At 50.6% G+C, this 18042-nt stretch overlaps 1 protein-coding gene across 1 annotated transcript; it reads right to left on the reverse strand.

The window, feature by feature from the left end:
- Positions 1 to 4566: 4566 nt before the first annotated feature.
- FKBP4 (FKBP prolyl isomerase 4) lies at positions 4567 to 16043 on the reverse strand. The gene is made up of 10 exons (XM_063929194.1): positions 15224 to 16043; positions 12529 to 12673; positions 9642 to 9784; positions 9273 to 9393; positions 6752 to 6908; positions 6561 to 6651; positions 6376 to 6459; positions 6048 to 6233; positions 5692 to 5931; positions 4567 to 5206 (listed from the first exon to the last, which is right to left on the reverse strand). Exons 1-10 carry the CDS (start codon positions 15308 to 15310, stop codon positions 5090 to 5092), a joined length of 1371 nt encoding a protein of 456 aa, XP_063785264.1. The 5' UTR covers positions 15311 to 16043; the 3' UTR covers positions 4567 to 5089.
- Between the last annotated feature and the right edge of the window lie 1999 nt (positions 16044 to 18042).

Here is an 18042-nt window from a genome sequence, read left to right on the forward strand (position 1 = left end):
TAATGGAAGTGCGGGGGAGGTGGAATCGTAAGACGAGACAGAGGAGCGTCAGAGAGGTAGGACGACAGCCAGAAGAGGGCATTATAAACAGAGGGCTGTTAGGGGAGCTGATCCGTCAGGCCACAGTAGCTGAGCAAGAAGCAAAGGATTTGCTGGAGGAATCTTTTCTGCAGTCTAGTGACTCCAAGAAAATGGAGGAGGAGATGGAGACCTGCAGCTCACTGATGGAAGCAATAAGGAACCCGGAGGCAGGCAATGGGGCTCCCCAAATTACGATGGAAAGGCCTGAGGAGTGTGTAATGGTTGCGGAAGGAGGTGTCTCTCAATGGAACAGCAGAGCAGCAGGTTGGTGACGGGGAGAGTAGCACTGTGAGTGTGGCGGCACAGGCAAAATGGTGACGATGGCTGCATCAGTAGTGGCTTCACATGGCTTTGATTCCACTGCTGTGATGCTGAATGGTGTGTGCAGGAGGTCGGCGTGGGCTGGAGGGCAAGGGTCGGCAGCGACTCTGCAAGATTCTAGGGTACATGTGGGTGCTGAGGTCTAGATCCCTAATAAGTTAACTGGGACTGAGGAAACTCAGTCGTCAGGGGTGACTTTGGGAGAGGGTACCAAAGACGCAGAACTGGACGCTGCATCTACTGGAAAAGAACTGTCAAAAGGTGGTTGCAGGGCTGGCCAACTTTGAAAAACAGCAAAGGGCATCAGGGCTGTCATCAGAAATTGTGGGGCCCGGGACTGACAAAATAGGCAGGCCCCTTCACCCTCACCCCTGTATGGGCCAGACATGATCAGACACGAGGCTATGTATCATAGCTTGGTGAGAGGTAAAGTGGAGAAGCATAAACTACAAACCAATCAGCTTCTGTTATTCAGCCTGCAGCATGGCAGTTAGGAGCTGATTGGTTGGTACCTTATCTCCATCCAAGATTTGATGCATATCCCCCATTGTCACACACTATCCGAAAGAAATCTATCTGGTCTGTCTGCTCATTCCCACCGTTCCCTCCCCATGGATCAGTCCCTGCAGGAAAGCAGACAGAGGGCTTGACACTCGGCTCAATCCAGAACAACCTGAAAACAGAAACGCGTTTTGAGCTATTCTGGTGGTCACAGGATACAACAGACGTCTTAAAGGCAAGATGTTTATTGCTCAAACGTCTTGAAAGACAATTCCCCTTACAGATGGTGCTTGGGGGCTTACAGCACACAGGTGTCACAGAAGAACAACCTTTCTAGATGTGCAGACAAGAGCGGCTCTTGCCGCAGGCAAGCAGGATTTTTGCACGGGGCACCGCAGCCATAAGAGTGCTGCCACAACTGCGCCACCTGATTCCACATCGCCATTATGTTTAATATGTACATGCAGCTCAGCATAGTCGGCGCTGACCCTCCCACTTTCTCATGCTGTCGTGCGCACCGCATCGAGCACCGCACGGCATTGTGGGAGCGGCCGCAGACGCTAGAGGTCCTAATTGACCTCTAGTGTCCGTGCGGCGCTATGAGAGAGACGTCATGACGTCTCTCCCATAGATCCGAGGAACGGGCGCCCAGATAGCAGCAGCGGCGCTACTAGGGGGCATAACTACAGGGGGTAAATGAACTGGGGGCACAACTACAGGGGGCATAAGTGTGACCATACCCCTTCCATATGAAGCCACACCCCTATTTCTTGACGTGCGCCATCGGCACGCACTAACCCTGTTTTGCCTGCCAGGGGGGGCATCCAAAGGAAACTTTCGCCCTGGCCGGCACAAGGTCTAGAACCGGCCCTGTGTGCAGAGGATACTCACATTCAGAACACGCAAGCCCTTCTTTTATCCTGATCCAATACACAACACCATAAGGGGTAAAGCCGCCCCGAGTCTTTTACATAATCATGCAAAGTGCACGTGTCTGGAATGCACCTTTCCCTAATGGACAGTGGGGAGTGGTCACCTGGACAGACGCTGGCCCATCTAGAGTGGGGGGGGATTCACTCACTCCACAACTTACCTGAAGGACAGGGGCAATCGCGCTTACATGTAATAAAATGGAACTGTATCTAATAATCACACTTGAATGTCTATTGGAAGAATACATTTTCTTAAAGTCATATAAACTTTCTTATACATATAGTTATTTTTATACTGCCGATCCCGTATGGAGTAAGAAGGCAATCCTGTAAAATACACTCTCACCAAAAGATCACCCAAAAAAGGCCAAATGGCCAATCATTAAAAGACACCATATATATATTCTCATATTAAAATATAATTTGCTATTCTCTTAGAAGCAAAAGTTGTAAATACATAAATAAAATCAGTGGGCCACAACCAACGCAGGAGAGATGTTATTAGAACCTTCCTCCACCTTATTCTGGTGCAAGCTCTGGAAAAGGTCTCCACCAAATTGGATAATGCACTTTAAACTAATAAAACACTACACGTTTTGACCTGAGGACTTCTTCAGGGGTAGGTATCCTGACTGGGTGAATATAGCGAAAATGATAATCAATCTGGAGGTATGAGATGGGACATATATAGTTTTATCCCTAATGGAGAAACTAGTACATACCGAGAAACACTTAAAAGGTCACTAGCAGATAATTCCATCGAATACAGAAGTTTCCAATACAACTTTGTCCAATAAAGTGGATTTATGTCTCCTAAGGTATATAATCAGTATAGCTTCACACATTCTAAATAATCATAGAGCCAGCTCCCACTACCCATATCTCTATACCCCAGTGTAATCTTCCAGTGTCCCCCCAAGAGGATGAATGAGAAATAGTACAGGATTTTTTTGTCCAAAATGGCTTTATCCAACATATAGGCCACTTATCACAAATGAATAGATGGGATGGTACCTCCTTGAAACTTAAAGATGGAAATGGGCCTCTTGGACTCCATAGAGCCTAATGGCGGAAGGTGTGTATTGGATCAAGTTTATCTTATCACAGCTTTATCCGCAAGAATAATTGCAGTGGAACCCACAGGGATCCTTCAATGGCTTCAAGTCTTTTTTCCTGGGTGAACACAGAAAAGCAGTGTACTTTGTCACTTTGGAGCTGGAGACCAGCACACGCTTTGCTGTATTTGTCCTTTTAAAAATGGCACTGCAGCACGAGAGTTAACCCCTTCAGTGCTGCCAGGCTGGGGGGAGCCGGCGTTGGGCCTGGGGGACCAGGCGACAACTGAATTAGAACTAGAAGGAAAAAAAAATTGCAAATAAAGCCTTGATGTTTACAGCCTGTCTCATTCACAGCTGGATGCTGGCCTGTACCGGGGGAGAGGAAGGAGCTAAAGATGAAATACCAGGCTATTGTACTGCATGCACCACTAGTCGCCAATTCTGCCTTTAATGAGTATAACTGAACGCGTAATACTGTGACAGTCTCAGAACGCGCTTGCTGCAGGCCTACTTTAACTGGATCTGCCCCCCCTGGTGTGTCTATGTGAAATTGCAGGACACAGTAAAACTGGAATACTAGGTCTCCAGCGCCACCTCATGTTTTTATGTGAAACTGCAACTACACTCCAGGACGTGCTGTCTAACTCTGTATTCTCATACATTTGTAGTTGAAACCTTTTGCAAACTCGATTGATAAAGTCCGAAGTTTTATTGGATGTATATTCCCCTTTCCCGCTGCTTGTGAATATAGCCCAGATTTTCCTCATCTAAGATAACGGAAATCTTCCAGAACTCAAATCCTTGATTCTTCTAAATTTGTGATGAAGCAAAAGGAACTATATATTGCCTTCTATGGAAATTCATATAACCTGCATGCCCGTCTAATAAAAAACAAAAAATCTGAAACTCTATTGTGAGAACCTATACTCCCCTTTCCTGTGTCCCCAAGTGGCTAAATACACACTTGGGATAAAAGTTGAAAAATGCATTATGGGCCTTAGGAGATAAATCCAGCTGGGGGGTGACATTTTGCACCTTGATTCATTTATGTTGCGCCGGATATGTGAAATGTGCCAACACATTCAGAGTTCTGACGTCAGGCACGACTGTAATAAATAAAGTAGAATTAGCTAGAGAAATAACTATGTAAGCAGCCAATCAGAAGCAGCGAAAGCGCTACTCATCGTCATGTGACTGTGAGGAGCCGATCTAGAACAGTGTCCAAATCTCATTAGAGGGTGGGTCGTGCAACTCCTGCACTGCACTCAAGTTACACTTTCCCGTCCTGTGCCGCCTCTCCATAATAGGCTAAGGCTGGTAGTGTGGGCGATGTGGACCAATTTGGAATTTTACATTTGAAACAAGTATAAAATGCGCCCACAGTGCCTTTAAAGGGCATTTAATCAATGATGCATTGTTGCTGGGTGTTTTTGTTGTTCTTTTTTTAATAATATTTCAGTATAGAGCAGGCCTGGCCAACCTGTGGCTCTTCAGCTCTTGTAAAACTGCTATTAGGGAATGCTAAAACTCTGGAAGGGCATGCTGGGATGTGTAGTTTCACAACAGCTGGAGAGCCACAGGTTGGCCAGGCCTGGTATAGAGGATGTGGGGTGCTGATGATCCCAGGAATTCCTTAGGCACCCGTACAGAGACAACTGCAAGAACGCTGTGGGTAATTATAAGAGAGCATAGACGTGTATTTATTTCCTATTTACAGGATATCAACAGAATGGGAACAATATTACAAAGGTGAGACGGGAAGGAGAGCGTCAGAGAAGGGTCACAGGACAGTATAACACACAGAAACTCGCAGATCAAACGATTCAAGTCAGGTTCAGGAACTCCGGCGAGCTGCTCTGTTACATGGAAATACAGCCGGGGGCCCCAAGGACGTGTAAGACGATGTCATGTCTGGGATCAGCGAGGGTCTGGGTGTAGACTTCCAGTGTCCACCAGACCCACCCTTTACGCCACAAGTACGCTACTTGGCTCGTGCTCGCTGAGTCCCCCCCTCTGTGAGTGGCAGAAAATCCTGAGATAAAACAAGCCGATAAGCTGGAATGGAGAGATATGTTACAGAGGCCGACTCAGGAGCGTCTGCACAGATTACCCCGTCCTCGCCCTCCTTGGAAAACGCCAAACCACCGATCCTATAGACACCGCTGGTGCAGACACAGTAAGTAGAGAGGGGGATGGCTACACCTCCTCGGGAGTAGTGCTTTCTGTCGCGCCGTTCTGCCGAGTCTCCTCTGCGGATGCGGCGTCGGTCATCTCCACCTCGCTAGGCTGCTCTTTGGGAGCTTTTGCAGACTCCTGAGAAAAGAGATGGGAAATGCATTAGGGACGTATAGGGGAGGCGTGAAAGGTTACAGCGATTTTCCTGCTACGGATGCAGTCCGAGACTTGGCTCCAACAATCGATCCCCCCCCCCCCTCCCCCCATTACTCCCATAGGGAAGTCAGTCTCTCTCTTTACAAAGGCTTCATTCATGGCAATCAGGAACATCTGACGTAACTGCCCTTGCTGAATGAAGGTGGCATTATAGTAATACTATACACGTGTAATTGCAGACATTATAATGCACGCGCGATATTAGGATGTATAAACCTCAGTAAATACGACGGTGCGTTCTGCATTACAGAAGGAATAATCCACCACCTATCGCATGTCTGTGACCAGCCTCATGGCTTCATAGCTACAGAACCTCTGGTGACTTCTAACAACCATATCATTCAGTGTAGGGAGTGGGCGGCACAGTGGTAAGTATTGCTGCTGTGCTCTGACATACAGCCACGCACCTTGTCCTCTTTCTCCGCCAATCTCTGAAACATGTTGGCGTAGATTTTCTTTTCCCGCTGGTGCTGCTGGCGGATTCGCTGCTGACACTGCGCAAGCTGAGTCCGCGCTACCTTGTTGCCTGGATACAGCTGAATGACCTTCACAAAATCATCCCTTGCCAGCTCCAGCTCGTTGACACCCATGTAGGCCTCAGCCCGGCGGAACAATCCTTTCTCATTGTTGGGTTGGAATTCTAGTGCCTGCCAGAGATAAATGATTAATTTATCCGTACAGAGACACGATGAACCTTAGAACTCACTAATCGGACTCCCTGGCCCCCCCAATCACCCCACGAGAACGCAGTTCCCGTCCTCACCTTGTTGCAGTGTTCTAGAGCCGCCCGATGCTCTCCCAGCTTCAGGTAACAAGCAGCCAGGTTGAGAGAAGCCGCCAGGAGCAGAGACTTAGCTTTAGCGTCGTCTTCCCCGGATAATCCTGACTCGTGTTCCAGCCACAGGATGATCTTCTTGTACTGAATGACCGCCTGACGGAATCGTCCCTCCTAGAGTAAGAGGAGGCAGAGTGGGAGTCAGGCGTGGGCACAACGCTAGCAAAAAGGGATGAACGAGACAGGGACAGAAATACAGGCAGTGGTACTCATTGGAAGAAGTGGTGGCTCGGTGGGCACCGCTCAGGTAAGTTACCTTGAAATACTGCGTTCCGCGCTCCTTGACCAGGCCTCCCTGCTCCAGCTTCTCTTCCGAGTTCATCTCCCACGATTCCTTGGCCTGATTTGAAGACACGATGCAATTTAATTTAGTGTTCCCTCCTATCATACCTCAAACCGTTCTACCGGCACAAACGGTGCACCAATCCGTCTCCCGCTCACCTTCTCAAAGCTCTTCAGTTTGACTTCATACTGAAGCTCCGCATTGGGCGGGATCTGGAACGGCTCATAGCCGGCACTGCCAAAGCCATATCTGGAACAGGGCACGTTCATGAATGACAGGGATGGGAAATGATAACGAGCGTGATAAAAGAAAAAAAAAAGAAAAATACAAAAAATACAAAAACACTCACCTTGGTTTCAGGTTCAGCACGGACTCCTCTCCTTTCTCCATCTGCTGCACGGCGGTCTCCACACCGAGCGGGATTCCTTGGCTCTCTCCCTCTCCGACCTCAAACTGTAGCTCCCGCTCATCGAAAAGACGCCCATTGTGGGTGCCCTGCAGTCGCACTGTACATGGAAGCAAGAGCAGACGAGAGATAATTTTATATATAACAATGATCGGCAAATTCTTCAGGAGAAGACCCAAGAGTGAACCAGCTCCCTTGGGCACAAATTAAAGACTGGCTTGGAGGGGGCACATAGTAGGGGAGGAGCTAGTCACATGGTTGGAAATTTAAAGTGCCAGCTCCCAGTTACTGCCTACTATTTCCCCATTGTATCTGCACTCCAGTGGCCCCTAGTGGATGAAGGAGAAATAAAATTAGGATTGCCCGTTATCGATGTTCCTAATACACAACTTCTGTGATATTAGTAGAACCCCAATGCTTCCCAGTACTCTTACTACACACTAATAACAAAAGGTTTAGACATTAGATGGAGGGTTAGTATTATCGGGATGGGAAGGTTAGGGACCGGGGAGAGAGGGTTAGGCACTTAGCAGGGGATTTCCTCGACCTTTTCCACTCCACGGTTTTGCAAAGGTTCGCACCTTTTGACTAACCTCCTTCGAGTGGGATATATACATCAAAAGGTTTCTTTAGATGTTCTCCTCGTACACCCTTATTCCTCAGTAACGAGATTACCACAGCCCCGTCCCTCAAAAAGGGCACTCACCTTCCAACAATGCCCTATATTCCTTGAAAGGTTTCTTTTGCTGTTGGTGGAGGCCTGGATTTTCACTGGTAGCCACCAGTATAGAATGGATATGTGGATAAAAAACAGTGGATATCCAAAAAAATACACAAATTTATTGTATCTTAAAAAGATATATCCATATACATTAAAAATAGGCAATCTAGATTAAAAATGACACACAAAAAAGATATTAAAAAAAGATTAATAACTGGTTCCCTTGGTCAATCGGGAAATGCTTTCACCTCCAAGTACCGCAAGGTACCAAGCACTCTAACGTTGTGTAAACAGCTTCAAATAAACAACGAGTGATGGTCCTCATAAACAATAAAAAGGCAAATGGGGGAGCCCATACGACCTGGGGTACACAGATATCACACCGACGCATTTCGGATTCAAGATCCTTCCTCAAGGTGTCTCCTGGAGTCAAACAGTCAGGCATTTATACCTCCTGTTAGCCACTCCCAGCCTTATTGGCCAATCACAATATTCAGGTCCATAAACATACAACATCGCCTCAATCCTAAAGCTTTATCTTATTTATTGAGGCGATGTTGTATGTTTATGGACCTGAATATTGTGATTGGCCAATAAGGCTGGGAGTGGCTAACAGGAGGTATAAATGCCTGACTGTTTGACTCCAGGAGACACCTTGAGGAAGGATCTTGAATCCGAAACGCGTCGGTGTGATATCTGTGTACCCCAGGTCGTATGGGCTCCTCCATTTGCCTTTTTATTGTTTATGAGGACCATCACTCGTTGTTTATTTGAAGCTGTTTACACAACGTTAGAGTGCTTGGTACCTTGCGGTACTTGGAGGTGAAAGCATTTCCCGATTGACCAAGGGAACCAGTTATTAATCTTTTTTTAATATCTTTTTTATGTGTCATTTTTAATCTAGATTGCCTATTTTTAATGTATATGGATATATATTTTTAAGATACAATAAATTTGTGTATTTTTTTGGATATCCACTGTTTTTTATCCACATATCCATTCTATACTGGTGGCTACCAGTGAAAATCCAGGCCTCCACCAACAGCAAAAGAAACCTTTCAAGGAATATAGGGCATTGTTGGAAGGTGAGTGCCCTTTTTGAGGGACGGGGCTGTGGTAATCTCGTTACTGAGGAATAAGGGTGTACGAGGAGAACATCTAAAGAAACCTTTTGATGTATATATCCCACTCGAAGGAGGTTAGTCAAAAGGTGCGAACCTTTGCAAAACCGTGGAGTGGAAAAGGTCGAGGAAATTTGGTGACCCAAGAAATTTGAACAAAATTACCAAGATTGTGATTTATTTATTGGTTGATTAATCACCTGTAGCGCTTGTGAACCACCCCACATTTTGTATTGTATATTATCTCAAGGAGTAGTGCTCTTGGGGGTTGGTACCGAGCTGCAGCAGGGGTGCAAGTTATTCTTTTCTATTTTGTTTGGACTTAGCAGGGGAGGTTAGGGTTAGGCACCTACAAGGGAGGGTTAGGGTAGGGAAAAGGTGAGGGTTAGGGGGCCTGTCGGGATTACACTGTCGGTATACCGATAGCCGGCATCCGGTCCATCGGCAAATCATACTGAACCAGACATTTCTATATCTTTTGCCATAGAACTCCCTATAGATCGCTCTAAGTAAGGGTCTTTGATTCTAACACCCCCCCCTGCATGTATCCAGATTTTGATTCCAAACACAGAAAGGCGCCTGCAGAACGACACTCCCTAGAGACATATCCATGAACACTCACATTCCACCACGGACCCCTCGTTGGGTTTGGAGTAACCCTCCCCTTTCACTCGGATCCTGCGGATTATTCCTCCATCCCCATCCGTGGATAAATCTTCACCTTGGAAGTCAAAAAGCTCGATCTGAGGAAAGAAGAGGAGGAGTGAGATGGCGCACTAAGACGACAGGGTAGCGGTTCCTCAGGCCCCTGGCAAAAGAAAGCGGTATTCGGGAGTCAGGCCGATCTCAAAGAGGACATCACCAGATTTCTATATGGAGAACAAGTACCGAGGTTCCACTGCGGCCTGGGAGAGCGTTTATACACTACACGGATCCTGGGCTGCAAGTCACACTATCAGGGATGGGTTAGCCATAGTTTACCCTCTCTTACCTCAAATATAAGTATAGCGTTTGAGGGAATTTTCGGTGGACTTCCGGAGGCACCATAAGCGTACTCTGGCTTACACGTAACTCTACATATTTCTCCTATTTTCATAGACGCTACAGCGATGTCCCACGCCTTTATCACCTGACCTGCACAAAAAAATGAAAAAAAAAAAAAAAAAAAAAAAAAAAGATTTTGAAAGGAACAAAATTTCCTGAACACATAGTACACGGCTATTGTACACGCGCTGCATGGACAAATAGCACACGGTTACTCTACACGCCCTGTGTGGACACATAGCACACGGCTACTCTACACGCGCTGCGCGGACACACAGCGCGCGGCTACTCTACACGCGCTGTATGGACACATAGCACACGGCTACTCTACACGCGCTGTATGGACACATAGCACACGGCTATTCTACACGCCCTGTGTGGACACATAGCACACGGCTATTCTACACGCGCTGCATGGACAAATAGTACATGGTTAATTTACACGCCCTGTGTGGACACATGGCACACGGCTATTCTACACGCACAGCGCGCGGCTACTCTACACGCACTGTACGGACACATAGCACGCGGCTACTCTACACGCACTGTACGGACACATAGCACACGGCTACTCTACACGCACTGTACGGACACATAGCACACGGCTACTCTACACGCGCTGTATGGACACATAGTACACGGCTACTCTACACGCACAGCGCGGACACAGCGCGCGACTACTCTACACGCGATGTATGGACACATAGCACACGGCTACTCTACACGCGATGTATGGACACATAGCACACGGCTACTCTACACGCGATGTATGGACACATAGCACACGGCTACTCTACACGCGATGTATGGACACATAGCACACGGCTACTCTACACGCGATGTATGGACACATAGCACACGGCTACTCTACACGCGATGTATGGACACATAGCACACGGCTACTCTACACGCGATGTATGGACACATAGCACACGGCTACTCTACACGCGATGTATGGACACATAGCACACGGCTACTCTACACGCGATGTATGGACACATAGCACACGGTTACTCTACACGCGCTGTATGGACACATAGCACACGGCTACTGTACACGCACTATACGGACACATAGCACACGGCTACTGTACACGCACTATACGGACACATAGCACACGGCTACTCTACACGCACTATACGGACACATAGCAAACGGCTACTCTACACGCGCTGCGCGGACACATAGCACACGGTTACTCTACACGCCCTGTATGGACACATAGCACACGGTTACTCTACACGCCCTGTATGGACACATAGCACACGGTTACTCTACACGCGCTGTCTGGACACATAGCACACGGCTACTCTACACGCGCTGTCTGGACACATAGCACACGGCTACTCTACACGCGCTGTCTGGACACATAGCACACGGCTACTCTACACGCGCTGTCTGGACACATAGCACACGGCTACTCTACACGCGCTGTCTGGACACATAGCACACGGCTACTCTACACGCGCTGTATGGACACATAGCACACGGCTACTCTACACGCGCTGTATGGACACATAGCACACGGCTACTCTACACGCACTATACGGACACATAGCACACGGCTACTCTACACGCACTATACGGACACATAGCAAACGGCTACTCTACACGCGCTGCGCGGACACATAGCACACGGTTACTCTACACGCCCTGTATGGACACATAGCACACGGTTACTCTACACGCCCTGTATGGACACATAGCACACGGTTACTCTACACGCGCTGTCTGGACACATAGCACACGGCTACTCTACACGCGCTGTCTGGACACATAGCACACGGCTACTCTACACGCGCTGTCTGGACACATAGCACACGGCTACTCTACACGCGCTGTCTGGACACATAGCACACGGCTACTCTACACGCGCTGTCTGGACACATAGCACACGGCTACTCTACACGCGCTGTCTGGACACATAGCACACGGCTACTCTACACGCGCTGTATGGACACATAGCACACGGCTACTCTACACGCGCTGTATGGACACATAGCACACGGCTACTCTACACGCGCTGTATGGACACATAGCACACGGCTACTCTACACGCGCTGTATGGACACATAGCACACGGTTACTCTACACGCGCTGTATGGACACATAGCACACGGTTACTCTACACGCGCTGTATGGACACATAGCACACGGTTACTCTACACGCGCTGTATGGACACATAGCACACGGTTACTCTACACGCGCTGTATGGACACATAGCACACGGCTACTCTACACACGCTGTATGGACACATAGCACACGGCTACTCTACACGCGCTGTATGGACACATAGCACACGGCTACTCTACACGCGCTTTATGGACACATAGCACACGGCTACTCTACACGCGCTGTATGGACACATAGCACACGGCTACTCTACACACGCTGTATGGACACATAGCACACGGTTACTCTACACGCGCTGTATGGACACATAGCACACGGTTACTCTACACGCGCTGTATGGACACACAGCACACGGCATTCTCTGTTGGACCCTTCATGGCCGAGTCAGACACTGGTCAGCTCATACTACCCTGTAATCTGTATAAATGTATTCATATCTGTAGATCTTTGCATGTGAAAATAAAGTTACTAACAAAACGTAGTGGCTCAGGGGTAGGTGTACCAAAGCTTGGTGAAAGATAGAGTACCGACCAATCAGCATCTCACTGCCATGTTACAGGAGGCGATTGGTTGGTATTTTATCTCTCTCTCAAGCTTTGATAAATCTCCCCTTCAGTGTTCTAGACTGTATTGCCAATACTCTGGGTCAGACATAACAATATGGCCGCTCTGAATGTTAGGTCCGGCAGAATACCGTACCTTTCCCCAGGTCGAAGGTGAACTTGTCCTGTCTGTCACGGCTGGAGTCGAACTTGGTTCCGTCAAGCAGCCAGCCGGTGTAGTGGACGCTGACTTTATCCCCAATCATCGGAGTCTGGCTGCCTGTCCCCTCCGTTATTACTTGCTGCAGGACAGAAGGGACGCGGGTCAGCATAGGAAATAAACGCTTGCCATTCCACAGGAGGGGTACGTTGCTTTTCAGAAACATCCTATAATGTGATTTTTTATTTTTTTGTCACCAAAATTCAAAAATAGCCCCGCGGCCCGTTTTCTGAAACACTTGAAACAGTAATTTTACAAAACAACCCAGGTGGTCCGTATGGGTGGTCTTCAGTATGCCGGCTGTCGGAATCCCGGCGCACAGTATACCGGCGCCGGAATCCCGACAGCCAGCATGCAGACACTTATTCTCCCTCGTGGGGGTCCACGACCCCCTGGAGGGAGAATAAAATAGCGTGGCACACGTAGCGCGCCACCGTGCCCGCAAGGGGCTCATTTGCGCTCGCCACACTGTCGGTAAGCCGGCGGTCGGGCTCCCGGCGCCGATATGCTAGTCGCCAGGAGCCCGACCGCCGACATACCATACTACACCTGGTCCGTACCTGTGGGGCCTGTCACTTTCTCCCAAGCCTCACGCATGTACCAACGCAATGAACTTATTCTGCTTTTGTTCAATTTAAACGTCACAATTAGGCACTATTCCCCTTTCCCTTCTGCCTGATGAAAGCCTCTACAAGTAGCGCTCCCGGCTCCAGGCAAACTGAGCGCTGCAGCGGAGGGCCATTGTCTGTGTGTCTGTCCACAACCCTTCCTCTCTGCTCGTGGCTGGGCAATAAGCGGCCCTCCAGCCGTTGTAGAACTACACATCCCAAGGTGCCCTGCAACAGTATTAGAATGGCCAAAAAGCAAAAACTATGAGAGGGCATGCTGGGATGTGTAGCTCTACAACAGCTGGAGGTCCGCTTATTGGCCCTCATTCCGAGTTGATCGCTCGCTAGCTGCTTTTAGCAGCATTGCCCACGCTAGACCGCCGCCCTCTGGGAGTGTATCTTAGCATAGCAGAAGTGCGACCGAAAGAATCGCAGCGCTGATGCAAAAATATTTTCGAGCAGTTTCAGAGTAGCTCCAGACCTACTCCTACCTTGCGATCACTTCAGACTGTTTAGTTCCTGTTTTGACGTCACAAACACGCCCTGCGTCCAGCCAGCCACTCCCCCGTTCCCCCAGTCACGCTTGCGTTTGTATCTGACACGTTTTTTAGCACACTCCCGGAAAACGGTCAGTTACCTCCCAGAAACGCCCCTTTCCTGTCAATCACTCACCGATCAGCAGTGCGACTGAAAAGCGTCGCTAGACCTTGTGTGAAACTGCATCGGCTTTTGTGAAAGTACTTCGCGCGTGCACACCATGCGCAGAAGTGCAGATTTTTTTGCCTGACTGCCGCGCTGCGAACAACGGCAGCTAGCGATCAACTTGGAATGACCTCCATTGGCTACCCCGCTCACACTATAACATCTTCATGGAGGGGTCTTGAGGTGGGTCTGACCTAATTAGAGGGAGTTACAAAGTCTGGAAACGGCAGAACAGGCATTTGGCACTATGAGATATCGTCTGTGGCCCCCGAGCGTTCCTTCTATAGTATGAGATCTGCTTGCAGTTATGCAATAGTTTGTGACACTGGTTTAGATTGCCTGTTACATGATATGTTATTACAGACAGCAGTCTTCTTTGATGAAATGTCTTGCTACAACTTATTACCAAGATAAAAGGGTTATGTGCAGGCCTTTTTAAAGTTAGAGGGGGTCCCCAAAGTGTATAGTGGGGGTCCATAAAGCGTATCTGGCTGCCTATCACTAGACTCTACTGATAAGACCGCATTATACCGTCTCTGGTACATGCATGCCCAATTAAGACGTAGCCAACTAGATAACCTAAAACTTCAAGTAAGCGAGAACTCCGGCAGTGTCCTCAGGACATACTGCCATATCACCACCGTGATCTATCCCGTCCCTACAACGCGTTTCCTAGTGTGGCGATTAGCTGGCGCGTCACTCCCTAGGAGATATGACCCCGCAGTCGGGAGCAGTGAGTGCTGCCACTGACACAGGGCCTGGGAGTACTGGCTGGCAGTGTGACAAGTCTGTAAAAGGTTTATACCTGCAGATCTAACCACACAGGCGTTACACCCCAAGGGCTGACACCCCACAAGGGAGCAACGCCCACACCCTGAAACGCTTAATTACACTGCAGCACCTGGCCGCACACACATGGCACACGGCTACAAGCCTGGCATCTGACACGTGGAGCAAGGACTGGGCATTGTGGGCCAGTTACGGCAGATACAACTGTGCAGAGTGACCAGCAGCAGTAACCGGCTGGGAGACTGCGATAACTCGGGGGACGCAGCACAGTGCTGCACCTGGGGATTTAGAGATTTCATTGACTTCTTTTCAAAAGAGCAATTACTGGAGCCATGTGTTGGCCCGCTGCACCCTCCGAAGGGTTCTTTACCCCCAACTTTTCTTGCATCTCCTCATCTCTGGCTAGGAATCAGCAACTGGTCATACATAGGCTTGTGGAGGGACATAGAATCAATTATTTATTCTATATATACAGTAATGAGCCTAGATATAAAATGCATGCAGTGGTATATAAGGGTCACATAGAGCCTTACCTTCAGGACCCCCTGATCCCCCTTAGGGCTGATGTCTATCCCCTCCATAGAGACACCCTGAGCTCCCTGCACCTCCTCTGCCGTCATTGTGCAGCGCTCTTCCAGGATGGCACTCTCAGAAGCACCCCAGGCTGTCTCTCCTTGCACAGGCTCAGTCTCTGGGTGCTGCAGGCTGTCTCTCCCAGCTCAGGCTCAGTCTCACTCTTTGGGCTCTGCAGACTGTCTCTCCTTGCACAGGCTCAGTCTCTGGGTAATGCAGGGTGTCTCTCCTTGCACAGGCTCAGTCTCAGTCTCTGGGTAATGCAGGGTGTCTCTCCTTGCACAGGCTCAGTCTCTGGGTAATGCAGGGTGTCTCTCCTTGCACAGGCTCAGTCTCTGGGTAATGCAGGGTGTCTCTCCTTGCACAGGCTCAGTCTCTGGGTAATGCAGGGTCTTCCCCAGCTTCAGGCTCAGTCTCTGGGTGCTGCAGGGTCTCTCCCAGCTCTGGCTCAGTTTCTGGGCACTGCAGATTGTCTCTCCCTGCTCAGACTCAGTCCCTGGATGCTGCAGGCTGTCTTTCCCGCTCAGGCTCTTGGTCTCTGGGTGCTGCAGACTGTCTCTCACTGCACAGGCTCAGTTTCTGAATATTGCAAACTGTCTCCGGGTGTTGCAGGCTGTCTCTCCCCCCTGGGCTCCGGGTGTTGCAGACTATCACCTCTCCCCCTGTGCTCCGGGTGTCAGCCAGGTGTTGTACTATGGTGCTGGGCTGGTACAGTGTACAGTAGGCCGGAGATAACCCGGGTACAGCGCCGCCTCCTGCACTGTCAGCACTGGGGAGGCGGAAACTTCCGGCAGATACTAGAAGCTTCCAGTCACATCTCAGCCTGATACATTGTATCACATTGCGCCCTGACCTGCGCCACTGCCGCTAACCGCATCACACTGCGCCCTGACCTGCGCCACTGCCGCTAACCGTATAACCCTGTGCCCTGTACACCGCCACTGCCGCTAACCGCATCACACTGCGCCCTGACCTGCGCCACTGCCGCTAACCGCATCACACTGCACCCTGTCCTGCGCCACTGCCGCTAACCGCATCACACTGCGCCCTGACCTGCGCCACTGCCGCTAACCGCATCACCCTGCGCCCTGTACACTGCGCCACTGCCGCTAACCGCATCACACTGCGCCCTGACCTGCGCCACTGCCGCTAACCATATCACCCTGTGCCCTGTACACCGCCACTGCCGCTAACCGCATCACACTGCGCCCTGACCTGCGCCACTGCCGCTAACCGCATCACACTGCCCCTGACCTGCGCCACTGCCGCTAACCGTATCACACTGCGCCCAAACCTGCGCCACTGCCGCTAACCGCATCACACTGCGCCCAAACCTGCGCCACTGCCGCTAACCGCATCACACTGCGCCCTGACCTGCGCCACTGCCGCTAACCGTATCACCCTGTGCCCTGTACACCGCCACTGCCGCTAACCGCATCACACTGCGCCCTGACCTGCGCCACTGCCGCTAACCGCATCACACTGCACCCTGACCTGCGCCACTGCCGCTAACCGCATCTCACTGCGCCCTGACCTGCGCCACTGCCGCTAACCGCATCCACTGCACCCTGACCTGCGCCACTGCCGCTAATTGCATCACCCTGCGCCCTGTACACTGCGCCACTGCCGCTAACCGCATCACACTGCGCCCTGACCTGCGCCACTGCCGCTAACCGCATCACACTGCGCCCTGACCTGCACCACTGCCGCTAACCGCATCACACAGCGCCCTGACCTGCGCCACTGCCGCTAACCGCATCACACTGCACCCTGACCTGCGCCACTGCCGCTAACCGCATCACCCTGCGCCCTGTACACTGCGCCACTGCCGCTAACCGCATCACACTGCGCCCTGACCTGCGCCACTGCCGCTAACCGCATCACACTGCGCCCTGACCTGCACCACTGCCGCTAACCGCATCACACAGCGCCCTGACCTGCGCCATTGCAGCTAACCGCATCACACTACACCCTGACCTGCGCCACTGCCGCTAATTGCATCACCCTGCGCCCTGTACACGGCGCCACTGCCGCTAACCGCATCACACTGCGCCCTGACCTGCGCCACTGCCGCTAACCGCGTCACACTGCGCCCTGACCTGCGCCACTGCCGCTAACAGCATCACCCTGCGCCACTGCCGCTAACCGCATCACCCTGCACACTGTTCCACTGCCGCTAACCGCATCACACTGCGCCCTGACCTGCGCCACTGCCGCTAACCGCATCACCCTGCGCCACTGCTGCTAACCGCATCACACTGCGCTCTAACCTGCGCCACTGCCGCTAACCGCATCACCCTGCACCACTGCCGCTAACCGCATCACACTGCGCCCTGACCTGCGCCACTGCCACTATGCGTATCACTGCGCGCCCTGACCTGCGCCACTGCCACTATGTGTACCACTGCACGTCCGGACCAGCGCCTCTGCCGCTAACCATATCACTGCGCGCCCTGACCTGCGCCACTGCTGCTAACCGTAAATACCTGCGCCACTGCTGCTGTCCATATCACACAGCGCCCACACCTGTGCCACTGCCACTATGCGTATCACCGCGCATCCAGACCTGCGCCTCTGCCACTAACTGTAAAGACCTGTGTCACTGCCGATAACACAGGTCTTTACAGGTATCACACTGCGCCCACACTTGCACCACTCCCGCTATGCGTATATCACACTGTCTCCTGGGGTGTGGTTTATAGGATCGACTACACTTAGGTCGACCACTTTTGGCCAACAGTAACTAAGTCAGCACCTAAAATAGGTTGACACAAGCATT

This window comes from Pseudophryne corroboree, chromosome 6, assembly GCF_028390025.1.
Source record: "Pseudophryne corroboree isolate aPseCor3 chromosome 6, aPseCor3.hap2, whole genome shotgun sequence".
NCBI classification, from domain to species: Eukaryota; Metazoa; Chordata; class Amphibia; order Anura; family Myobatrachidae; genus Pseudophryne; species Pseudophryne corroboree.

What these genes read in the sequence shown, in the direction of transcription:
- FKBP4 (XM_063929194.1), bottom strand. Translation starts at nt 15,310, where the DNA reads ATGACGGCAGAGGAGGTGCAGGGAGCTCAGGGTGTCTCTATGGAGGGG. An exon ending in GCGGAACGCAGTATTTCAAG is followed by an intron (nt 6,234 to 6,375) that starts GTAACTTACCTG and finishes CTCTTACTCTAG; the next exon opens with GAGGGACGATTCCGTCAGGC. An exon ending in CTCTAGAACACTGCAACAAG is followed by an intron (nt 5,932 to 6,047) that starts GTGAGGACGGGA and finishes TATCTCTGGCAG; the next exon opens with GCACTAGAATTCCAACCCAA.